This window comes from Loxodonta africana, chromosome 15 (genome assembly GCF_030014295.1).
Source record: "Loxodonta africana isolate mLoxAfr1 chromosome 15, mLoxAfr1.hap2, whole genome shotgun sequence".
NCBI classification, from domain to species: Eukaryota; Metazoa; Chordata; class Mammalia; order Proboscidea; family Elephantidae; genus Loxodonta; species Loxodonta africana.
In genome coordinates, this window is record NC_087356.1 from 66,711,332 (window position 1) to 66,737,685 (window position 26,354).

The following is a 26,354-nucleotide window of genomic DNA, read 5'->3' on the forward strand; positions in this document are numbered from 1 at the left end:
GACAAAGATCCTCATTTCAAAATTACATTATAAAATGCATTTTTTCTGGGGTTAGTAACAAATAGATAAATTCTAGTCAAAGAAAATACATGCTATTTTCCATTATCTTTATTCCAACACTTAGTGGATGTGGGCCTTGAGTAAGAAATATAACATCATGATTCCCACTTTTGGTGTGATATGATCTCTGGAAAATTGCCTTTGCCATCCAGTGATTTTTTTTTTTTCATTGTGGTAAAGATATATTTAACAAGGCCTTTGCCATTTCAACATTCTTCACATGTACTATTCAGTGATACTGTGTTCACTGATATTAATTATATTCATCATATTGTGTAACTATCACCACTGCTTGTTTTCACATCTGTTGATGAACTTGAAGTTGTTTCCACCTTTTGGCTACTGTGAATAGTACTGCAGGAACATTGTTGTAAATGTAGCTGTTTCTGTTTTCTGCTTTCAGTTCTTTTGAGCATCACCCACTGATGTTGACTCACAGTTTAGCTCCGTAAGTTTTGTAATCAGGGAACACTTTTCCGTACTCTGGCAATAATTGAGATGTCACAAGCATATATATATATATGTGTTCCTAGGTATTGTCTGAATTCTGACTTTTCATAAATATTTTATGGGAAATCAGAAAAGGCTAATTCAGAGACTGCTATACAAATATGATTTTAAATCACAAAGCCATCCTTATAATTAACACAAAGAAGAATAATCTATGGGATGTGTTTTGTAGTCCTGTAAAAAAAAAAAAAATTTTTTTTTATGATAGATCCAGAGAGAAGGAGAGAAGGAAGGGATATTTCCCCAGTGAAACAGATTGACTATACCTCCATGGTTTTGAATAAGAGGAAAAAAAAAAAAAAAGAGGAAAAGAGAAATAAATTATTGTACTGATGAAAATCTTGCAGAAATGTCATCAAATATATCAGGGCATAAAAACAATTATAGCATCATTTTTTTCTACCTATTGTTGATTCTCATATAGCACTCTTTCATCAGCTCCTTCCTCCCCACTTAATGAACTGCTTTAAATCATATCCAAAGATGAGTGTTCACCATACAGGAAAACTGATTAAGATACTTTGCATTAAAAGGTTGTTAAAAGCTGTCTAGTGCATATTGCCTGCCAGTTGAGAAACCCATTCTGCTTCATCTCTGATATGTATTTAACTCCTTCAGAGAAGCAGGCATCCTTGACCACCAGCTAACGTGTGCCACAGTTTGCATATTCACTAAAAAGTTGCATTTATTTTGGAACAAAATGGAGTTACAGATTGCATTGGGAAGAAGGAGGGAAGAAAGGAAAGTCTCCGCTCTAATTGCTCCCTCTGTTCTGCAGACTTTCCAGTCAGGGCCCCTAGGGGAGAGCGTCTCAAAGGAACAGTAAAGATACTTATTCTCTCCTAAGGAGTTCATTGCAACTCCTTCACTCAGGGGCCAGAAGCTCTGCTGGGTCTACATTTTCCAGGCCTGAGTAACTGAGTCTAGCAAAGATGAGTGTTCAGCTATTATGGCCTCAAAGACTGGCTTTCCTGTTCCACAGCATCTGAAGGCAATGCAGTCAGTGATGGGGTGGAAGTGGGGTCTGGATCTCAGCCTCTGTCAGCCATGTTTCCATTCTGTAAACAGCTTTTCTCTAGAGCACTTTCTTCTCATCTTCCCTTCATCTTTGGACAGGTTGCATACACTAGAGGAGAGTGGAAGGAATGTGAGAATTGGATCTATTGGAGTGTAGGCTGATACTATCTTAGTTGACTTCATGATGTTTTCTTAAGATATGCCCTGTTAAGGAAGCCTAACCTCAAAAACCTTAATGATGATTGCATCTATTCTGAAACATTGCAAGCATAATTGCTCTTGAGAGACTAAATTTGGTATTGAAAGAACACGGTTCTTTTCAGTATTGGTACTTGTCTGTTCCTTTTTCCTACACTGAATGTTATTTTTCCATTTTGTTTTATTATGACTGCTATTTTTTTTTCTTTTTTTACAGAAATCTCCATTGTCAGTTGTTTCAGCTGGTGAAGAAGAAAGCAGGTTTGTAGAATATTTGGTTCAGTAGCTCATTCCAGACACAATGAAAATATACCAAGCCAAACTAAGTGAAATATGTGGAATAAAGGCCCTTTAAAATCAGAATGGAAGAAGTACAACCAGAATGCTCCTTAGAAGCAAGGATGGCGAGACTGCATCTTACATACTTTGGACATGTTGTCAGGAGGGATCAGTCTCTGGAGAAGGACATCATGCTTGGCAAAGTACAGGGTCAGTGGAAAACAGGAAGACCCTCAAAGAGGTGGATTGACACAGTGGCTGCAACAATGAGCTCAAGGTTAACAACGATTGTAAGGATGGTGCAGGACCGAGCAGCGTTTGTTCTATTGTGCATGGGGTCGCTATGAGTTGGAACTGACTCAACAGCACCTAATGACAACAACAACAATAGAATTAGAATAATATCTTGAATGAATTTTTAACAAGTGTAGGTAGGTGCAGGTATTACGTTAGGTATTCCTACATATTAAATCATTAACCTTCACAAGAATCGTGAGAGATATTATGAACATTATCTATGCAGGTAGAGGAGATTTAGAGATTTTGTTAAAATTATCTGAAATCACAGAGTCAGGGGGGCAGATACGGCATGTAAACTCAGATATATTTGACTGTGTAGTTTATTCTCTGCCCTCTATTCTATACTGCCTTTAGTGTTTTCCCTTCATTTTACTTATGAGGAAACAAATGAAAAACAACTGTATGGCTTACCTGATGTCACCCATGAAGTGACAACAGAATAGGACTGATTCTTATTTAAATTTCTTCACATTACAGAGGTATCATCAGTTTCAATGGGTCCTATGAAGGCATTCACCTCAGCGAGGCCATTCTTTGATCTTCTAGGACTAAGTGGCCATGACGACGAGGAATCACACTCCAGTTACTGAATTCCTCCTGATGGTAATCCCTCACACAGAAGGGATGGAAAATGTGCTCTTTGTCTTTTTCCTGGGCTTATACCTTCTCACTCTGGTGGAGAACCAGCTCATTCTTCTGGCCATCCTCACTTCTTCTAATCTCCATTAAAAAAAAAAAAAAAAAATCTCCATACCCCCATGTATTTCTTCCTGGGAAACCTGTCAGTGTTTGACATATTTTTCCCTTCAGTGAGTTCTCCCAAAATGATGCTCTGCCTAATGGGGCACAGCCACACCATCTCCTACCAGGACTGTGCAACCCAGCTCTTCTTTTATCACTTCCTGGGCTGCACTGAGTGTTTCCTGTACACTGTGATGGTCTATGACCACTTTGCAGCCATCTGCCACCCTTTGTGATACACGGTCATCATGAGCCACCGGCTATGCACCATCTTGACTCTGGGCACCTAGATAGGGAGCTGTGTGCATGCTTCTGTCCTCACATTCCTTGTCTTTAAGTTACCCTACTGTGACCCCAATGAGGTGGACAATTCCTCCTGTGATATCCCCATGATGCTGTCCCTAGGCTGTGCTGATATCTCTCTGGCTCAGACGGTGAGTTTCACCAACATAGGTGTTCTTGCTCTCCTGTGCTTCCTTCTTGTCCTCACTTCTTATACTCGCATTTTTATCTCAGTATCGAGAATCAGCTCATCAGAAGGCAGGGGCAGAGCCTTCTCAACCTGCAGTGCCCACCTGACCTCCATCCTGCTCTTCTATGGTCCTGTGGTGCTCATTTATCTCCGGCCTGCTTCCAGCCTGTGACTGGATACTGTGGTTCAGGGGTTGAATAATATTGTTACCCCTTCCCTTAATCCTTTGATTTACACCTTGAGAAACAAGGATGTAAAGTTGGCTCTGAGAAAAGTGCAAATCCCAGGAGGACATACTTTTTGGGAGTAAGCTTTTATATCACACTGTTGCCTTTGTTTATCTGGGGCAATTAGGCTTATACTATTTTGTGATTGCTAAGTGGGTATAACACTCAAAATACTAGGGTGAATAAGGTCTAGTGTGAATTTTGTTTTTATATGTATACAATTTTTTTTCAGCAAAACCCCTCACATTGCTTACCACACGTCTGGCACTATTCTGTGCTCTTTACAAATCCTGACATATGTAATTACAACAACAATCCTATGAAATAAATAATACTATTATCCCAATCTTTTTTGATGTGAAAACCAAGGCACTGAAAAGTTAAGAAACTTTCCCGGTGTCACAGAGTTAGAAAGTTGCCTAGCTGGGATGTGAACCTTGGGTCTTACCCTTGTACTAATGCTGCCTGTGTATTACAGGAATTGCAACAAATATTTATCTCAGGAACTTCTTTTGTATTTACATGGAATGTTCTCCAACTTGCTAAAAAGAAAAAAAAATCTGGAGCTATATGACGTAAACTAGATTAGGTCTCTTCTCAATCTGCGAGTCTCAATTTGCAAGATAAGTAAGAATCTCAGTCATTTGTCACTCTTTATCAGCAGTACTAAAAGTTTTCTCTTATTTTCTTCCTTTTTCAATAATCTTAAGCAAATATTTGCAAAAACAAATGTTTTCATAACCTAATAGTATTCAAAACTTCAACAGTTTTCATGACTATATTTTCTATAAATAATGCTAGAGTTAAATTGATACTTTTAGCGACATGCATAAAATTACTCTGCATGATATCAATGCATGAAAGGGAAGGTTTCTATCTTTCAGAGTCACCTAGTCTTTGACACATTCCAGAGATTTCAGCTTCTGTTAACCTCAGCAAAATGGAGTTATAAATAAATTTATTTATACAAAAAATGAGGCTTAGTTACTCTTTGTTTTTAACTCTATTTAGTTTTGAGATATTTATTCACTGAAGGCGATAGAGAGTTCTTGTTAGAATAGAAAAAGTTTGAAGTAAAGATGATAATTATTGTTTAATAATTTTTTTCATAGGTTCTCCAATTTTTAGAGTATTTCATTTGTTTCGGGAAGGTTTCTGATTTAAGAACACTCTTTTGTGACAATGTGCATGTGTGTGTCTGTGTGACTTTACTGCTCCTAAGGCAGAAGGGTGTATCCTATTTTTATGCAAATAAGGCAGGCCTTCTACATTTGTTTGCCAGCCTCTCCCTCTACCCCCAGCAAGTATTTTTGCAAGTGTACTATCCTAATATTTTACAGCAACATATAAAAAAGTTACCATGGCAGCACTTATGCAAATGAGAGGAGGAAGCATTTAGCAAGCAAACATAGAAGACATGTGCTATTTGCATAAAATATGGTAATAGTAACAGTGATCTTTTATAGTGGTCTCAGATGAGAAAGTGAGAAAGAGTAGAAATGTCTTTTCCCATAAATAATTAAGAATCAGTTTTACCTTCTGAGCCAGCAGTAGAATGGGTACTTAATTGATATTATCTAAGCCTATCCACAGGAAACCCTGGTGGTGTAGTGGTTAAGTTCTACCGCTGCTAACCTAAAGGTCGGCAGTTCGAATCCTCCAGGCGCTCCTTGGAAATTCTATGGGGCTGTTCTATTCTGTCCTATAGGGTCGCTATGAGTCAGAATCGACTCGACAGCAACGGGTTTTTTTTTTTTTTAAGCCTGTCCACATCCAGATGAGGGGGTGCTATTACTCAGAACTGAAGAGGAGAAAACTGAGGCCCAGGATGTAATAAGCTCAATTTCCCAAAGCCAGTAAGTAGTGTCTCTGGGAACTAAATGCAGGTCTGTATTTCTCACTATCTTTAGAGTATGCTGCTGAAGGAAGACCGTCAATAACAATGTATACGGGCTAGACAGACTCAGAGGAGAAGTCGCTTCTCCAGTATCAAGATCATGGAAAAAGTGCCATTCAAGAAGAGTCTGAATTGGAGAATTTATGCTGGTTTATCAAACCTTCTGAGACCCAGAGCACACACAGGATGTTCCAGGAAACACAACTCAGCTTCATGCCTTTGAAGTCAAGAGGATGAAGAGTGAAGTAGCAGGGATGTGAATAGTAAGGGTTGCAGGGGTTAGGCCATGAAGGCCTTAAAGGATTTGCTGTCAAGTTTGCACTTCATACTGAAGGCAGTAGAGAGCCATTGTTGAGCAGCATGATCAGATGGTGTTCTAAAAGGTAATATGAATCAGCGTGGACAGAGGCTGGAGTTGGAAGAGAGCGTGGTAGGGATTCCATTCAGGGACCATCGTGTGATGAGGGTGTGATATCTAGGGAAGCAAGTGATAGTTAAGAAAAAATAGTTTAAGAAATAGTTTGTTGTGTTTGTTAGTTGCTCTTGAGCCAGCTCCAACTCATGGGAACTCAGTTTCATGCCTTTGAAGTCAGGAATATGAGGAGAGAAGTGGCAGGGATGTGAATAGAAAGGTCTGCAGGGATTGGGCAATGAAGGGCATTACAGAGTGTGCTATCAAGTTTGCACTTCATACTGAAGGCAGTGGCGAGCCATTGGTGAGCAGCATAATCAGATGGTTTTTGTTCAAAAAGGTAATATGAATCAGTGTGGACAGATGGCTGAGTTGGATGAGACTGTGGTTCCATTTAGGGGACCACTGATGTGTGATAAGGGTGTAAAATCTAGGAAGGGCAAGCGATAATTAAGAACAAATAATTAAAAAATAGAGTTTGTTGTTTTTTTAGTTACCGTTGATCCACCTCCAACCCATGGCAACCATATGTATAACAGAATGAAAAGTTGTCCAGTCCTGCCCCATCTCCATGATTTTTGATATCGAGCCCACTGTTGCATCTATTGTGTCAATACTTCTCAGTGAGGATTTCTTTCATTTTTGCTGATCCTGTACTTTACTAATGATGATTTCTTTTTCTAGCTGTTGGTCTTTCCTGCTAATGTGTCTAGATGGGACTTAATGGATGACCTGCTAAGTGGAAGAGTGAAAAACTTAAGGCAGGTCCTTAGTCCCTATCTGAGCATGTTGTAATGGAATTACTCAAAAGGTGGAAGAGAGGAGGAAAGATGCTCATTTCTCATGGGCAATAGCTTCTATCACTTAAAGAGGCTCTGATGATTGATGGAGAATTACTCTCTGTTGTTAGGTGTTCAGTATACAGCTTAGCTTGATGTGTACTACGGGAGTATTTGTGATGTCTCTTTATACATATTAGGCTGAGGTTAGGAAAAGTTTTAAGTAAAGTTTTTGAATTGTGCTTCATAAATCCTTCCATTTGCTTGTAAATAACTTTGCCTGGTGTGAAATATCATAACAACGTGAGGATAGAATGATATAATAATGTATACTGAGGAAACCTTATCACTTCCTGTCCATTTCCTCATCTCTGAGTACTAACAATTGATAAGCAAATATAAGGATCCTACTGAGGATCAGGAAACTCTGGTAGCGTAGTGGTTAAGTGCTACAGCTGCTAACCAAAGGGTCGGCAGTTCGAATCCACCAGGTGCTCCTTGGAAACTCTACGGGGCAGTTCTACTTTGTCCTATAGGGTCGCTATGGGTCAGAATCGACTCGACGGCACTAGGTTATTGAGGATCAAAATATGATATTAGTTTTATTACTAATAAAACTGGGTTAAGAATGCAAGAGTATATCCTGTTTCTTTCCCTCTAAAATCCTAGAACCAGTAACATCTTGACTTGCCCTCCCCTCTTCTGCTGGGGGAGAGTGAGAAACCAACTGCCGCCAGCTTGTTGCCAAGCAACTCAGAGACAGCTGAGTAGATTTGAGATCATTGAAGAGAAGCAGACAGTCCTGCATGGCTCTTCTTAGAAAAGAATGTGCATTGACTTAATGTAAAGGTCATGCTGCGCCCTCAGTCAAAAATGCGCTCTCTAATCTATTTCTCATCACATTTTGTCTAGCCATGGTATTCAGTATAGCTCAACAGAACAAGCTATAAAATGAGTACTCACAACACTGTTAAAATATGCCAAATATAAGGCTAACAACAGTAGACTGCATATGACTATCAACTCTGAATATGATTTTTATTATTAAATTTTCAGAAAAAATTAAAATGCAAATATGAAATACCCTTTTGTTGTACATTAAAGTATAAAGAAATTAAGAGCCCCAAATCCTGCCCGCATAATCTCATAGTCATCTTTTTCTAAGATAGAGTCACTTTTTTCAGAATCATGGGCACGTTCTTTTTCTGTGGCTAAATTCTGAGCTCTCCATGATGGAATGGGTGAGTCTCCTTTGTTATTGTTGTTAGGTGCCAGCAAGTCTATTTTTGACTCATAGTGACCGCATGTGTCAAAGTAGACTACCTCCTAGGGTTTTCTAAACTGTAATCTTTACGGGAGTAGATTGCCAAGTCTTTCTCCTGTAGAGCTCCGCAGGGGTTTGAACTGTTACCTGGTAGAAACCCTAGGTTCTTGCCCGTCATGGCTCTTATTGACCAATAAATGAGAGACATAGGTGGGAGAACAGGAAAGGCACCTTTATTTATTTGTATAAGGACAAGGATTCAGTGGGAGCTGCTGCTTCCAAGACTGCTCCCCAAGGGTGGGCAGGCAAGTTACTTTTAAAGGGATTACAGGTAGGGAGTTCATAAAGTTATGGCAGAAACATTCTTAATTATACTATGAAGACACAATGGGGTTACATGTAACCTCCAAGGGAAAGCAGGATTCAAATGCAAAGCTATGGGGTGGGGGGCGGCAGGGAGGGAGGGAACCAGTCAGTGAAGGAAATAGGGTTTTTAATATAACACTGTAGGGGTGAAAGCCAAGCAAAGAAAATAGGGTTTTTAATACAGCACTGTGAAGGCTCTGCCTCAGAACAGCCAACCTTTAGGTTAGCAGCCGAGTGCTTAACTCTTGCTCCACCACGTCTCCTTGAGGCTCACAGAGGCTTTTAATTAATTTCCACTTTCCCAAGTGGACGTACGCCAGTTTCAAAATACCAGTTCGGTATCTTAAAAAAAGAAAAAACTCCTTCTTGTTGAATCTATTCCAACTCATAGCAACCCTATAGGACAGAGTAAAACTGCCCCAGAGGGTTTCCAAGGCTGTAATCTTTATGGAAGCAGACTGCCCCATCTTTCTCCCCTGGAGCAGCTGACATTAATTTAGTAGCCAAGTGCTTAACCAGTGTGTTACCAGGGCTCCTTGTTCTGTATCTAAAGCATTAAAAACAAAGGCAAATTCTTAGCCATATAGCAACATCCTAAAGAAAATAGTATTTTCAGGATCCAGTAGGACCCTTTAGGGCAGAGTAGACCTACTCCATACGGTTTCCAAGGGGCAGCTGGTGGATTCAAACACTTAACCACTATGTCATCAGGGGTCTGACCCAGTATATGGCACTATTTCAACCCAGTTGTTGGGGCAACCAAAAACTATGTGAAACACATATATGTTTGAGAAAGGAGAAAATTTTTTATGTCAACCTATAAAGAGTCCAGTCAATCTCTGAAGTTTCCATGGAGCCCATACACTGTGAATTTGAAATTAAAATCCAACTGGGAGAAATATCCACTAAGAGATGTATCATGGTATTAGGCTACCAATACTCTGGGGAAGAATCCACCTATAGGTCTTTCTGTTTTGGGGAGGGGAATGTCAGATTCCTATATATTGCAAAATTTGGGAATTTGCAGTGGTGGCAACCTTCCCTTAGACTAAGAGCTTCTCTGAGGAGGAACCCCGGGTCCAAAGGACATGCTTTGTTGCTAGTTCTGCTTTCTTGGTGATATGAGGCCCCCCTTCTCTCTGCTCGTTTCTCTCTTTTATATCTCAAAAGAATTGGCTACAGACACAATCCATTCTTACAGACAGAGTCCTGCCTCATTAACACAACTGACCTCTATGTAACTGCATTAACATCATAGAGGTAAGGTTTACAACACATGGGAAAATCACATCAGATGACAAAATGGTAGACAATCACACAATATGGGGAATCATGACCTAGCCAAATTGATACATATTTTGGGGGGACACAATTCAATCCATGACACTCCTTCCCTAGTGAAAAATGATGTCCGAGTACGGTCATCTTATTCTATGATTCTAACTGACAGCCTGCCTCAGGGCAGGTATCACATGCTTTATTCAGTTTATTTGTTAGAATACCATTTTAAATGTAGATCAATAAATAAACAAATAAATAAACAGGTGAGGAGGAGAAGCTCCTCCTTAGAGTGAAAGTCAGTTAATAAATACAGAAGGAATGATGAAATTGGAAAACCACCATTTGGCAACTATCATAATAATAATGAATTCAGGTAAGAATCATTCATGGACGCTAAAAACTAAAAAAAAAAAAAAAAACTAGCAGGTAAAAATTCAAGGAGTAACAGAATATTTATTTAATATCAAAATACCTCCCCACGAAAAAGATTATTATTAATTAAAAAAAAAACAAAGGGTAAAATAGTAGCTTTGTGGTTGAGAAACTTGGCAGATCTCACCTTAACTAAAAGAATGAAGTAACCTCACTAGTAAGGGGGCTGATCTACAGAAAGTACCTCCTAATATGATGTACTGAGAAAAACAGCATCATTTCTGAGTTAATCCTGGAAAAAAATAACCATAACCCGAATCTAATCAGGAGGAAACATCAGATGAACTCAAACTGAGGGATTTTCCACAAAAAGAAAAAAAAATCTCATTGCTCTTGAGTTGATTTCAGAGTAAAACTGCCCTACAGAGTTTCCAAGGATCAGCTGGTGGATCAAACTGCTGACCTTTTGGTTAACAGGCATAACTTTTAACCACTGTGCCACCAGGGCTCCATTCTACAAAATACCAGGAGTAAACTCCTCAAAAACGTCAATAACATGGAATATAAAGGATGAAACAGGAATTATTGTACATGAAAGGAAATCAAAGAGAAAGGACAACATTATTGCAATGTATAATCCTTGAATTTCTTTTACCATAAAGGGCACTATAAGGAAAACTGGTAAAATCTGAAGAAAGTCTATAAGTTAGATAAGAGTATGGTATCAGTGTTAATTTTCTATTTTGACATTTGTAAGGGTGCCCTTATTTTTTAGGAAACACACTCTAAGTAAAGTATGTAAGGAAAACCAGCATTATGTTTGCAACTCATCATGTCTACAATTTACTCTAGTTCAGAAAAAAAAAAAAAAAAAATGAGAGGGAATAACCCTATATAATATAATGTTAACATTTTAGGAATCTGAGTAAAGGGTACTGTCATGGATTGAATTCTGCCCCCCACCCCCCAAAAATGTGTGTATCAACTTGGTTAGGCCATGCTTTCCAGTATTGAGTAGTTGTCCTCCATTTTGTGGTTGTAATTTTATGTTAAAAGGATTAAGGTGGGATTGTAACACCACCCTTACTCAGGTCACCTCCCTGATCTAGTGTAAAGAGAGTTTCCCTGGGGTGTGGCCTGCGCCACCTTAGGGAAGTAAGCAGAGAGTTGGGGACCTCATACCACCAAGAATGCAGCACCAGGAGCAGAGCGTGTCCTTTGGATCTGGGGTCCCTGTGCCTGAGGAGCTCCTTGACCAGGGAAAGATTGATGACAAGGAAAATTCCTCTAGAGCTGATGGAGAGAGAAAGCCTTCCCCCTTGAGCTGACACCCTGAATTTGGACTTGTAGCCTACTGGACTGTGAGAGAATAAATTTTCTTTGTTATGGCCATCCACTTGTGGTATTCCTGTTACAGCAGCACTAGATGATTAAGACAGAATTTGGTACCCAGAGAGTGGGGTGCTGCTTAACAGATACAAAACATGGAAGCAGTTTTGAAACTGTGAATGGATAGAATTGCAACAGCAGCAGAGGACCAACACAGCAGAGAACCCACAGTGGCAGAGAAGCAGCAACAGCAGGGAACCAGCAACAGCAGAACCAGGAGACCAGTGCAAGACAGTGCTGGAGCCAACCCACAGAGTGAGAGCTGAGTGCCTGTGCACAGGAGGCTTCCTGGTAGAGTGGGGTGCCTTCAGGCACTTATCAGTGGAGCTACAGAGTTTTGGAACACTTGCCCCAGCAGGGCAGATGTGAGCATGAGGCCTGAGGAGTTTAGAGGCCAAGAAACCAGGAAGCAGAAGCTAAAGAGACAATACAAGAAGCCAAGCTGCCTCAGTTTCAAAAGGTATGGCAATGGCCTCAGAGGTTTCAAAGGGTAGAGCCATGGCCTCTGGTGTTTCTAAGGGTGGAGTTGCCACTCAGATGGACTAGGAGGATGGTGCACCTAAAGTCAAGGGAGCTGAGTAGCTGTCCCAGTGGGCCTGGAAGGCAGAGCTGAAGCCCACGGCCAAGGGGCCTCCACTCAGAATCTGGAGAGTGTGGCCAATACCTAGAGTCTGGAGGGCAGGGCCATTGCATAAATTGACTCAGAGAACAGAGGATTATTTTCAAAGCATTGAGGGCTAATGTAATGTTCTGCTGACTTGCTTGGTGCCTGTTATCCCCTTTCCCTCCAGTTTCTCCTGTTTGTATTGGAAATGTCTAGCTTGTGCCTGTTCTGCCATTGTACCTTTGGAAGCAGGTAACTTGTATTCTAGATTTCACAGATAAAGAGGAATTTTTGGATTCTGGACTTGGAGTTAAGACTTTTGCTATGATATGATGGGATGAATATATTTTGCATATTGCAAGGATGTGATTTTTGTTGGGGCAAAGGGTGAAATGTCATGGATGAATTATGTCCCCCCCAAAATATGTGTATCAATTTGGTTAGGCCATGATTCTCAGTATTGAGTGGTTGTCCTCCATTTTGTGGTTGTAGTTTTATGTTAAAAAGATTAGGATGGGATTGTAACACCATCCTTACTCTGGTCATCTCCCTGATCCAATGTAAAGAGAATTTCCCCAGGGTGTGGCCCGCAACACCTTTTATCTCTCAAGAGATAAAAGAAAAGGGAAGCAAGTAGAGAGTTGGGGACCTCACACCACCAAGAAAGCAGCACCAAGAGCAGAGTGCTTCCTATGGACCTGGGGTCCCTGTGCCTGAGGAGCTCTTTGACCAGGAGATGATTGATGACAAGGAAACTTCTTCTGAAGCTGATGGAGAGAGAAAGCCTTCCTCTTGGAGCTGACACCCTGAATTTGGACTTGTAGCCTATTGGACTGTGAGAGAATAAACTTTTCTTTGTTAAAGCCATCCTCTTGTGGTATTTCTATTATAGCAGCACTAGATGACTTAGATAGGTACACATAGATTTTTTTTAACTACTTTGGAGCTTTTAGGTCTGAATTTATGTCCAAATTAAAAGAAAACACGATTTGATGAATTTTCAAGGATGCTTCATCAGAAAAAAAAAGTAGCCATTATTAATATAATTATTCCTTTGTAGTATGTATATTTTGACATATAAAAGCTTTTGCATATTAAATGTGAGAAGCAATAAAACTGTTTCAATAAACACGACACTTCTGCCACGAAATTATGTTTATTTATTTATTTAATACTTTTATTTTTATGATGACTTGTCTGGAGAATAACCAGTTTGTAGCAGAAAGTTCATCAATAATTTTCTCACTTGGCAATGTAAGTGTGTGGAGAAGAAAGAGAACTAAAATTCAAACCAGAAGACTTGAATTCTAGTTTGGTTTCTGCCATTACTAATTAAATAAATTTCTGGGTCCAAGGTAAACCTAACCCTTGGATGGAAGGTGCAGACTTTGGAAGAGATGAGGAAGTCAGGACCAGATGGAGCTGCATTTTAATACATATCATAGAAAAATTATTAGGGTAAGATTTGGAGCGATTTTTCTAAACCATTGTAATTTTATGAGTATTTATTATTCTTTAGTATCACCATCTGTTTCTTTGTACTGAAAAGTGGCAAAATGCTTAAAGCGAAAAATGTGTGTGTGCGCTATTGAAGAACAGAAAAGTGGAAGTTGTGAAATGTGTCTACTTCAGCATTTGCCTGCCAAAAAGCAGAGTACAGCAAAGAAAGCACGGGTGTTTACATTTAGAAAGATAGAAGGCAATTAACATGAATCCTTGGAGTCTAGAAAAGGAAAGAAAGAGATGACTAGGCACCAAAACAAGGGATAGCATTGGCTGTTGTGTTTCTCATCTAGTGGAACATTTAAAATTATAACCACCATGCTCTAATGATAGCTATTAAATTGTTTGACATGTACATTAAAGAGATAAGGTAAAATTTAACCTTTAGTCACATTTTATCCTTTGATATTTGATGTTTAATTTTTCAAACTAATTATTCTATCTGGAAGGATCTTCAGTGTCACTAAGGTTGCTTGCAATTGGTTTAGTGTCCATCTGATTTCTAGCAGGAGTGACTACCTGTTTTCTTGTGTAGCAATTACAGTATCTCACATTAGAGATTCTTATACAGCAAACCAGAACACACTGATGACTACCATCTCCTGTCATTGGAGCATGTTTAGTATTTTCTAGTAGCTCACTCCACACTGAAGTGTGACATCTCATAGTTTCCACACCATGAACTGATTTTTCAGTCACCTGCATTAATAGACAGAAAATGAAGGTAAGAGAAGAAAGGCAACAAGAATTCCATTATGGAACATTTTGGTTTAAATCTAAAATATAGGTTTTTTTTTTTGTTTTGTTTTAGTGCATTATTTATTCCTTGCTTATTTCCAAATTGGACTTGGTATGGCTCACAAAAAAAGCCATAAGAAACATATTAGTCACATGTAAACAGAAAGAGAAAACAAAGTGAGAAAAGGAAGAATGAGAGTAGGTTAATGTAAAATTTAACACCATTTCTATAAATGTATATATTTTTTTCCACTCAGCATCCTGGAACACAGAGTATAAAGGAATAAAAATTAATTTATGTAGATCTTATTATAAGTAGACAAAATTATTATTGCTATATGAATTTAAATGAAAACTGCAACATGAGCTTTCTATGATAGACTCAGAAGTGTATCAACTTTTCCACTAAAAAAAATGCAATAACATAGTTAAACTCAATTGTTTTTTTCTTGGCCACCTTTTACCAAAGTTAAGCACATGATATTAAACCAAAGCAGATTCTTCTAGGAGTTAATAAGAAGTGACCTCAGTTAATAGCCTTCCAGGGGTCTCGTAATCCAAGGAGTATCTAGATTCCAAATGAATGAAAAGGTAACATGGACACTAGAAAAATCTTACCTTAAACATTAAGTCAGTTTGAGTATGGGTATTGATTGACAGGAAATGGGAAATTATACTCTCCAAAAGAAAGGATCCAGAATTCTAATATTCTGTATTAAGCTAGGGTTTCTTGATTTTTTTTTTTTTTTTTTGCTCTTTCCATTCTCTCTTCCCTCTAGATATACATGAATGTACTTTTAACAGAGATTCAGAGAAAACAAATGCCCTCTCAAGTTTTTCAAAAATTGAAAGAACTAAGGAATATGTTCGGGAAATGGTGGTGCTGGGAGAGAATTTCCATATACAAGAATCAATTCAATGTCTGCTAAGTGATTCTATGGGATATATTTCATGATAAAACACAGGATAATATAAAAACAGGTGTGTTTTTTAAAACTTAGCAAACATAAATGGTAGACTGATTCATGAAACATTTCATTTCAGCATGCCTTGGGATCTCCAGATGGGAATTTGTCCTAAGAAATTTAGAATCAACCTATGTCCAGCAAGGATTGAGGTTTTCTTATGTATTCTCCAAGGTGAAGCTTCTAGTGGAAAATACATTCCTCAGGGCTGATTTTACATCCTTATTTCTCAGGCTGTAGATCAGTGGATTCAACATGGGGGTTACAAGATTATTCAGTATCTGAATTGTAGCACCAAGCACGGGACTGGGGTTGGGCTGTAGATAGATGATGATGACTGGCCCATAAGCACAAAGAATGGCAGTGATGTGGGCACTGCAAGTAGAGAATGCTCGCTGCCTTCCCTCTGCTGAGCGGATTTTTGATATAGAAATCCCAATGCGAATGTAGGAGACAAGGATGAGGAAAAGGCAAATGAGAGACAAAAGACCAATATTTGTAAAACCTACCCTCTGGGCTAGAGACGTATCTTCACAAGCTAGCAGTAAGACTGCAGGGATGTCACAGAAGTAGTAGCCCACCTCATTAGAGCCACAGTAGGGTAACTGGAAAGTGAGGGAGGTTAGGATGATGGCATGGATGCAGCCACTCATCCAGGTCCCTGTGGCCAAGACAGAGCAGACTCTGTGGTTCATGATGACCATATATCTCAAAGGGTAACATATGGCCACAAAGCGGTCATAGGCCATCACAGTGTATAGGAAACCCTCAGTGCACCCCAAGAAGTGGTAGAAGAAGAGTTGGGCCACACAGCCTTGAAAAGAGATAACCTGGCTCTGCCCTGAGAGGTATAACAGCATCTTGGGAGCAGTGGTTGAGGAGAAACCTAGGTCAAACATGGAGAGGTTTCCCAAGAATAAATACATGGGAGTGTGAAGCTGAGAGGAAGAGAGGATAGCTGTAAGGATGAGCACATTTCCCAAGAGGGTACATAAATATAATGATGAGAACAGGAAAAAAAGAACTGTCTCTAGTCCCTTTGTCTCAGGAATTCCCAGCAGGATGAATTCAGTCACCATTGTGTGATTTCTCATTTTTCTGGAAGAATCAAGTCTTATGTGTCTGTGAAAAAAAGTTTGATTAAATTCAGTATGTATTTAAATGATCTATGTTTAGATCAATGAAGTGGGAAAGCAAAAAACGATCTAGATATTTGAATAGCAATATAAAATTTAAAAATTTTTTAATGTAATAATTTGAATCAGAGTAGTGCTTCCTGATACATTTGTCTTGATCTGTCTGTCTCTGCATATTGGCTATCTCTCTGCAGTGTGGTCTCCAATTACAGATGTCTTTCATTAACACTCTCACCCAGAAGCTTTACTTTATCACATTCAAGATATGAGAATATTTAGTCCTAGCCATTTATCTCACATTCTTCACCTATACTATTGAATTACATTATTCCAAATGCTACTTTGTAGTTCTGAAGGAACAAAGAAAATGATTCAATGTCTTTATAAAAAGGTCTCATTCCAGTTCTTGTATTCATCTAAGGCAATTTGGTTACATTCAAAAGCCAAAAACCAAACTCCTTGCCATTGAGTCGTTTCTGACTCATAGCGACCCTATAAGGAAGAGTAGAACTGCTGCAAAGGGTTTCCAAGGAGTGCCTGGTGAATTCCAACTGCCGACCTTTTGGTTAGCAGTTGAGCTCTTGACCACTGTGCCACCAGGGCTCATTGTTTACATTAACCATCCAAAAATCATTTATGATCATATAAGCTACATATGCAAAAATACAGTATCTTTCGGACATTCTCCCCTTAGGTGTGAGGGTGAACAATGAGAAACTAGCCAAAAGAAGAGTCTTAGATAAACCCTTAATCTTAATAAACAGAAAACTAGATAAACAGGGTCCCTGTGCTCCGGAGTAACCTGAATTTAGCACACTTGGGTAACTGGTAGCCTCCCTCTAGGTCTTCGAAGTCAGCAATTGTCTAACCGGATCTAAGTTAAGCAATATCCTCATTTTATGGCACCAGAAGACACAGGGGCAGGGCTAGTAGAAACTCTCCCAATTCTCGTATTTTAAAATAGTCTGGCATCTTTTCTACCTGTTTTAACTGGTCTGAAACAGTGAAATTGTTAAATTATAGATCAACCATGAATCCTACTGTCTAAGACCTCATCTATATCCATATATATATATTTTTTTTCTTGTTATTGTGAGTGGAGGACAGAGTGAGAGCTAAAGTGGAAAGTGAAGAACACAATTTGGGCACTTACATGGCAAACAGGGAGCACAGCTGCTTGGTGCTACTGGGTGGTGTTTTCCTTTCCTTCCCCAGCAGAAGGAAGGAGCCCACATCAGCTTGCACTCTGCAGGTAGATATTCTGAATTTTTTTTTCAATCACTTTGAAATAGAATATCACAAACCCAAGTGTGCTTCAGCTCCCTTATGATAATTTCTTTCTCCAACCCCGGAACAGCAACAATCCCCAAACACAGGAGATTTTAATCAACCAAGGAAGACCTTTGGGTATAAACCCTTCAAGTCAGGGACCTTACTGAGCAAAAGACCAATTAACTCCTTGGTGTCACTGCACCTTAGAAATAAGACAGAAAGACAGAAAAATAAGAGAGAAAGAGAGGAGAGAACAAGATTTCTGATTTCCTTTGTGAAATTTCTTCAGTAAAATAATCATTTTCAAAAAATTCATTTGACCTACATATCACAAGTATTTGATGTGCATTTTCGTGATTACTAACTTTTCAAGTGCATGTACTATCTTTATTAATAAATTATGTTATTTTACTACACTGTGCCACTTAAAAAAAAAAAAAAAAACCCTGTGCCACTTAGTGTTGACTTATTGCAAGCAATAGTAACTGAGGTAGCTCAGAGAATTGAAGAAATTGAAAAATTCAGCCCATAGAAGGGTGGGAGTTGGGCAGCTCCAGGGACCTCAGCAATAAGAGTTTATAAAGTAGTGTCAGGGCAGTGCCATCCGATGATTCAGCCTCAGCTGCCATTTGTTTCTGAGTGCCTCATCTCCAGATTCAAATCTGATTTCCTCACTGAGTCATATGCTTACCCCTGGGGCCAGGGTACAGGGCACAGTGGAATGGAGACGGGCAGTGCCCCAGTGGGTCAAAGAAAGGACTATTGCAGGAGAAAGGGGGAAGAAATAGACTGAGGGGCCAAATAAAATTTTCAGCTATTATTTGAAGTATCTGTCTTATACTTCTTTAAAAAAAAAAATGCTGTAAAGTCCAACCTATAGCCATCTTATAGGACAGAATCGAACTGCCCCATAGGGTTTCCAAGGAGTAGCTGGTGGGTTTGAATGCTGCCCTTTTGGGTAACAGCCAAGCTCTTAAACACTGTGCCATCAGGGCTCCATAGATTTATACTGCTTAGTGTCTGTTAAAGCTTCCATGTTAAATGCCTTGCATACTCAATTTTTTTTTTTTAAATGGTAGTGGTTTACCAATTTTTTCCATGAAGACATTAATTCTTTTATTTATGTATACATGTATCCATTTATTCAAAAAAACGTTGAGTACCAATTATATGCCAGGCACTAGTTACTTGCCAGGAGAGAAAAAATGGTGGAGAGGGGGTGTTTAAACATAGTTCCTCTGCTTAAAAAATCCTAGAGTCCATCAGGGAGAAAAAGGATGTTTTATAATCTTATTTAAACCTCAAAAAACTCTGAAGAAATCTTCTGCAAATGAGAAAAGTAAGAATCATAGAAGCTGAATGACTTGCCCCAGATCATGGGGCATACCTTAGAGGGAGCTGGGATTTGGCTGCCTCTTTAGGACTCAGAAGCCTTTGTTTTTTGCAGTAACACAGGACTGTGACGAGAGTATCAAGTCGTTTGAGGCCCAGTGGTAGCAAAGAGGAAGAATGGATCTGCTTTGCCTGGTATGAGAGAGCTGTAGACACTTTTCATAAATAGGTTATATTACAACAATATCTTGGAGAATGTGTAGGGTTGTTATCAACAGAGAAAAGAGAAGACACAATGAATTTACCAGATTCAGGAACAGAAGGTTAAGGTGCACAGCAATGAGTGGATATTGAAGTTTGTGTGGGGTAAGGTTGGATGGAAAGAGCAGGGTAGGGGAGGGGGTATAGTGAGAGCTAATGATTGAGAGTCCAGAAGGAGAATGGCCTAATTTGCCTTTTACACCTAGAGCGAGATAAGCTGGGGTGTGTGTTTGCAGTGATGGGGGGATCATAGTTTCATGTAAACATTATCACACTAAAAGCCATGTTAAACACACCCTTGAGGAGAAAGACTGAAGGCAGTTCGGAAACTGAGAGGTCCAGTTAAGACACAGTGAAAACTTGAATTAACTGTGAGGCGATCTGAGGAAAACTGAGAAGGGGTTATAGAGATCTTTTGGAGATTATTTAGAAATTGGAATCTTCTTGTTAGATGATTCCTAGATTTCTGACTAGGGTAATAGGTATCATTTCATGAGATTAAGAATGAAGCATGAGTTTATCAGTAAACTCTTAAAGATTAAGCTTCAGGCCCTTCACTGTCAGGCCCCACCAGAGGCTCAGGAATGAGCTGCTCCCAATGTGTTTACACGACTATAAGAATTTATAAATTTTGCAAAATTAAGATGCTTTCATATTCTTCCTCTTTTTTTTTTCCTCAAAAAAGTTCCAAAATTAAACAAGCTTTGGGCTCTATAAAACCTGAATCTACCATTCAGTTACAGAAGAAAGAACAGGCTCAGTTTGTTTTCTCCCTATAAAACAAAATTGCTCAAAAACAAGTGCAAAACGAACAGAAAATACCAAAGGTATCTTTTGGTCAAAGTTTATGATCTTTCTGTTTATCAAGTCCCATTGTTTAAGGAGCGTGTAGGTAGTTATGCTGCTCCAAATTCACCTGGAATTTTTATTTAAAAAGAGAGTTGATGTTTTTGGTACACATCTAACTAACGATAAGAGGATATGAAAGGTTTATAATACCACCATCCTATACATCCTTAACGGAGTCTCTGAGTGGCTCCAACAGTTAAGCACTTGGCTACTAACTGAAAGATTGGTGCTTTGAATACACCCAGGGGCTTCTCAGGAGAAAGATCTGACAATCTACTTTTAAAAGATCACAGCCATTGCAAACCCTATGGAGCAATTCTGTTCTAAAACACATGTGGTTGCCATGAGTCAGAATCGAATTGACAGCAACTGTTTTGCTTTTTGGTTTTATTTATCCTTGATTCTCTTCAATGTTTTGAATCAAACTCACTGGCTTAAAAGATATTATGTGCAAGTAAAAAAGATGATAAATGTTCTTTTTAAGAAATATGTTGTTGTTGTTAAGTGCCGTCGAGTCGGTTCCGACTCATAGCGACCCTATGCACAACAGAAGGAAACACTGCCGGGTCCTGTGCCATCCTTACAATCGTTGTTATGCTTGAGCTCATTGTTGCAGCCACTGTGTCAATCCACCTCATTGAGGGTCTTCCTCTTTTCTGCTGACTCTCTACTCTGTCAAGCATGATGTTATTCTCCAGGGACTGATCCCTCAGGGATCATACATGCCCAAAGTATGTAAGATGCAGTCTTGCCATCCTTGCCTCTAAGAAACATTCTGGCCGCACTTCTCCCAAGACAGATTTTTTCTTTCTTTTGGCAGTCCATGGTATATTCAATATTCTTTGCCAACACCACAATTCAAAAGCGTCAACTCTTCTTCTTCTGTCTTCCTTGTTCATTGTCCAGCTTTCACATGCATATGATGCGATCGAAAATACCATGGCTTGGGTCAGGTGCACCTTAGTCTTCAGGGCGACATCTTTGCTCTTCAACACTTTAAACAGGTCCTTTGCAGCAGATTTACCCAGTGCAATGCATCTTTTGATTTCCCGACAGCTGCTTCCATGGCTGTTGATTGTGGATCCAAGTAAAATGAAATCCTTGACAACTTCAATCCTTTCTCCATTTATCATGATGTTGCTCATTTGTCCAGTTGTGAGGATTTTTGTTTTCTTTATGTTGAGGTGTAATCCATACTGAAGGCTGTGGTCTTTGATCTTCATTAGTAAGTGCTTCAAGTCCTTTTGACTTTCAGCAAGCAAGGTTATGTCATCTACATAACGCAGGTTGTTAATGAGTCTTCCTCCAATCCTGATGGCCCATTCTTCTTTATATAGTCTAGTTTCTCATATTATTTGTTCAGCACACAGATTAAATAGGTATGGTGAAAGAATACAACCCTGACACACACCTTTCCTGGTAAAATATATGGAAACCCTGGTGGTGTAGTGGTTAAGTGCTACAGCTGCTAACCAAAGTGTCGGCAGTTCAAATCTGCCAGGTGCAGTTCTACTCTGTCCTATAGGGTTGCTATGAGTAGAAATCGACTCGATAGCACTGGGTGGGTTTTTGGGCAAAATATATATAAAATAAAATTTGCTATTTTAATTATTTTTAAGCTTATAATTAATTGGCATTAATCACATTCATAATGTTGTGCAACCATTACCATTATCTACCTCCAAAACTTTTTTATCACTCCAAACAGAAACTCTGATAAGTGCACTTTGACAGGCAAGCACAATCTCAATTAATTACCTTGGTCTGGTAAGCTTTTACTCACCAAAGACAAATATCATGGGCTATGTTAGACATACAGGCAGAACTTCTTAGAATGTAGGCAGACATGCTAAGTTAATTTGATGGTCACAGTGAAAACACTAATATTCTACATTCCCAAATCTGAAATGTTTTCAGTGATGATATCAGTTTCAGAACAAATCAGTGATCGTAAGTGCAGACTTTAATAAAACAGCTCAAGAAATTTTCTTATTCTTTATGCTTCCTTTCCTCCATAAAGTATAAATATGTACAGTTTCCAGAATTATAAGAAATGGAAGTATAATTACATTAAGAAGGATTGTGATAATGACCATACAGCATGATAAGTGTAATCAATGTCAGTGTTATATATGTAAAAATGGTGGAACTGTCAAATGTTTTGTTAAATATATTTTTACCACAAAGGAAATAGTGTAATTATAAGTTGTATTTTATCTGCATCTTTTGAAGCAAATACTAAAGACTTATTTTTGATCAGTTATTTGTGTTAAATATAGATTTTATATGTGTTTCAAATATATCAAGTATTTATATTTAATGAAACAACTTTTTAAATTAGTGTTTTATTTACATTTTACTCAGAAAAACTATGTACTCAGGATTTTTATTTTCTTCAAGAGATGAAGAACAAATTAAGGAAATGATCATGGAAAAAAAAATTTACCCTTTAGAAGACTGAATATATTAAACACTACATTTGTTCAAAAAGGCTTAACATACGTATGGCATGGTGCTTGATAGTAAAGTTTGGATACAAAACTAGAGGGTAGAATGGCATATTTGAACTAGGTTCTCAATATGGGATGCAGAAAGGGTAAGGAGCAAAAAGCACTAGTCAGGGAAGAAAGCCATTCCTGCTTTCACTCCTTGTTTCATGTATCAGCTTTTCCTTCTGTGACTGGTAGCTCATTTACTATAGGTCCTACTGTCTCCAATTCCATCAGGAAAGTGGAAGGGTCTTCACAGGGACTCAAGTTTAAGTCACATTCTCCAATCAACCTACCAGAGAAACATGTGAGTGTGGGAGAGAGAGACTATGAAGACATGAAATTCTAGCTGCAGTGGGGAGAGTAGTTGGGGGAAACACTAGTGCATTTAGGGATACAAATAAGGAAGATCATTGTACTACAGAATATTGAAATAATTGGTCAAGGAAAAAGGAGAAATGGTAGCTACTAGGTCAGACAAAAGTTACTGAGAATCTATGTAGATTAAGGCCTGGTTTGACAACATGAGGCTACAATTTATTTTATGCTTTCTAAGATTCTATAACTGAATAGGAGCACTGGTGGTACAGTGGTTAAGATATTAGCTCCTAACAAAAAGTCAGCAGTTTGAATCCACCAGCCACCCATTGGAAACCCTACGGGGCAGTTCTACTCTGTTCTATAGGGTCACCATCAGTTGGAATTGATTGGATGGCTAGTGGCTTGGTTTTAACAAGCTATTCTTGAATATACTCTGAGAACCAGACTTCAATTCTAATAATCAGGTGAGGACCACCACACAGATGCCTTCTGAGAAGACCCAGGGAATTAGATCCTACAGAGAGTAGCAATACGAAGAGAATGAGGGTATTCGAATCTCACTTTGTGGAATTAGATCATTGTATTATAAATTAGTTGAGGCAGGATTTATAAATAATATATATAAATACCACACCATTGGGTTTAAAAATGACTGTCCAGGTTTTCATAATGAATTGCTCTGGATTTTCTTTCTTTTTTCCTTAAACTTCTTGATTCAGATACTGTATTTTCACACAAAAAATGCAGTCATTAATTATTATTATTATTATTTTTGCCAACTGCACGACCCCCTCTCACCTTATTTCCTTAGGAGCACTAGGTGTGTTATATGTGTGGGCACATTATTTACCTGGACACGTTATTTGCCAAAAATATGGTAAACTGCCTCACTATATCCCACAATGAGGTGTTCTTTTTTCCTCTTGAAAATAGCTTTTAAAAATTAAATGTTATGAGATCATTATAAAAGAATGACAGCTATATGGAAAAGTACAATGAAGAAAGTGAAAATCACCCAAAACCAGATTACTCATTTTTAACATTTTGGGTAAACAGTTTTTAATCATCCATTTATATACACGCACACATTTATATGATGACAAAAAAAAAAAAAAGCCTAAGTGTTCACAGTTTTTTTTTTTTTTTTTCCTGCTTCCAGCTGCTGTGGGAATTTTGTCTTTGACTGTCACTTTGCCTGGGCCTTTATTTTGTAAGATACATATTGGGTAAAGACAGAATTGAGTAAGTTAGGAAGCAAAGATTCATGTAAAATGGAAAAGGCCTAGAGTAAGTTGTGGAAAATAAAAAGAGTTACAGAGAGGTGGAGCCAACATGGATCCCTGGACAGACATACCATGCTATCCCTCTGCAGCAAAAACCCCAAAACTAAGTAAAACAGATACAAATGTCAATCCTGGAACCCTAAGCATAAAATGAAGGAATAAGAACTAGATGAAACACTGAATGAAAGAAGAAGCTGAAAGAAAACAGAGAACGAGGGGAGATATGGAGTAGAGGTCCGCTGCCAACTAATACAGCACAGCCTGACCATCTTAAAGCACAGCCGGCAATGAACCTAGACAGGGAGTATGGAAAGGCAACTTCCTGGAGCTCCCATAAGGAAACAAAGAACCCAGTAACCAAAGAAATGTGCTTTCCCACTGTCATGAATTGAATTGTGTCCCGCCAGAATTTGTGTCAAGTTGGCTAGGCCACAATTCCCAGTATTGAGTAATTGTCCACCATTTTGTCATTTGATGTGATTATCCTAAATGTTATAAATCCTACCTCTATAACGTTAATGAAACAGGATTAGAAGCAATTATGTTAATGAGGCAGGATTTAATCTACAAGATTAGGTTGAATTTTAAGCCAATCTCTTTTGAGATATAAAAGAGAGAAATGAGCAGACAAGGGGATCTCATACCACCAAGAAACAAGAGCCAGAATAGTGCATCCTTTGGACCCAGAGTTCCTGCTCTGAGAAGCTCCTCTACTGGGGAAGATTGATGATAAAGGCCTTGCTATAGAACTAACAGAGAAAGAAAGCCTTCCTTTGTACCTGACACCCTGAATTTGGGCTTCTAGCCCACTAGACTGTGAGAGAATAAACTTCTGTTTATTGAAGCCATCCACGTGGTATTTCTGTTATAGCAACACTGGATGACTAAGAAACCCACCCCTCAACCTTCAGCTGACTGGAAGCAAGAACCCCCCCCACCACCCCATCCCGGCAGGCCCCACTGCTGGGGTCCACAGCATGGCTTTTTTTTTCTCTCTCTCTTTTCCATCTAGCCCCATACACCACCTCCTTCCTTTCCCACAGGACCTACTGTGCCAACATGGTTAGAAACCATTGGCCTATAGCTGCCCTGGATCTGCCCTGCCCCCATCTGCTGGCTCTCACTCTGTTGCTATTTTTTTTCTATTTCTGCCTTTTCTTTCTCCACTGCCAAGTCTTGTATACCACATTCCCCCCTTTCTGTGAGCCCTTACTGTGCCACCACAGCTATAGAGCCACTGCACACCTGGCCACTGCTGCCCTGGGTCTGCCCCTCCCCCATCTGCTGGCTCCTGCTCTATGTCATTTTTTTCCTTTTTCTCACTTGTTGTCCTCCCTCTCATCTATCCACACCCCACCCTTCCCACTAGCCTCTGCTGTGCCACTGAGGCAAGGGAGCCACCAGCACACAGGCACATCACTGACCCAGGTCCAACCTTCTCCTGCCCACCAACTGTCATCATGCCATCATTTTTTTTCTTCTTTTTTTAAAATTACTCTTCTCTCTTTTGTTTCTCCCTTCCTCCTAGCACTGTAATGTCACCTTCCCTTTGGCCCCCAGGCCTGCCTTGCCCCCACTCACCAGTTCCCACAGTGCTATTTCTTTTTCTATATGTTTTCTTCTCTTACTTTTCTTTTCCCCTCCAACCTAGCCATGTATTCTACCTCCCTCCCCTTCCTGCCAGACCCTACTGTGACCCACAGATAGACCGTCACTGGTGTTGTTGCCCAACACAGTCCCAGGTTCACCCTGCCCCCACCAGCTAGCCCCCACTGCAAAGATTTTTTTTCTTTTTTCTTTTTCTTTCTTTCTCCCTTTCACCAACCCCACATGCGACCTTCCCACCATTCCCTCCACCCCGCCACAACACTGCAGCTAGAGCATCTCTGATGCTCAGGCCTACTATGACACCAGGTCTGCATTGCCCTTCCCCTCCTGTGACTTCACCAACTGCTGAATGGTGAGAAGTCAGCTCATACCACTCCCTGTCTGAAAATCTGCCTATCTGACGAGGAGCTGTAATGCTCCCACACCACT

At 39.3% G+C, this 26,354-nt stretch overlaps 1 protein-coding gene and 1 pseudogene across 1 annotated transcript; one reads left to right on the forward strand and one right to left on the reverse strand.

The window, feature by feature from the left end:
- Window positions 1-2,922: 2,922 nt before the first annotated feature.
- Window positions 2,923-3,887, forward strand: LOC135227708 (putative olfactory receptor 10D4; annotated as a pseudogene).
- An 11,630-nt stretch (window positions 3,888-15,517) lies between these two features.
- On the reverse strand, window positions 15,518-16,724 carry LOC135227743 (putative olfactory receptor 10D4). The gene has a single exon (XM_064268352.1). It carries the CDS (start codon window positions 16,466-16,468, stop codon window positions 15,533-15,535), a length of 936 nt encoding a protein of 311 aa, XP_064124422.1. The 5' UTR covers window positions 16,469-16,724; the 3' UTR covers window positions 15,518-15,532.
- Between the last annotated feature and the right edge of the window lie 9,630 nt (window positions 16,725-26,354).

What these genes read in the sequence shown, in the direction of transcription:
- LOC135227743 (XM_064268352.1), bottom strand. Translation starts at nt 16,468, where the DNA reads ATGAGAAATCACACAATGGTGACTGAATTCATCCTGCTGGGAATTCCT.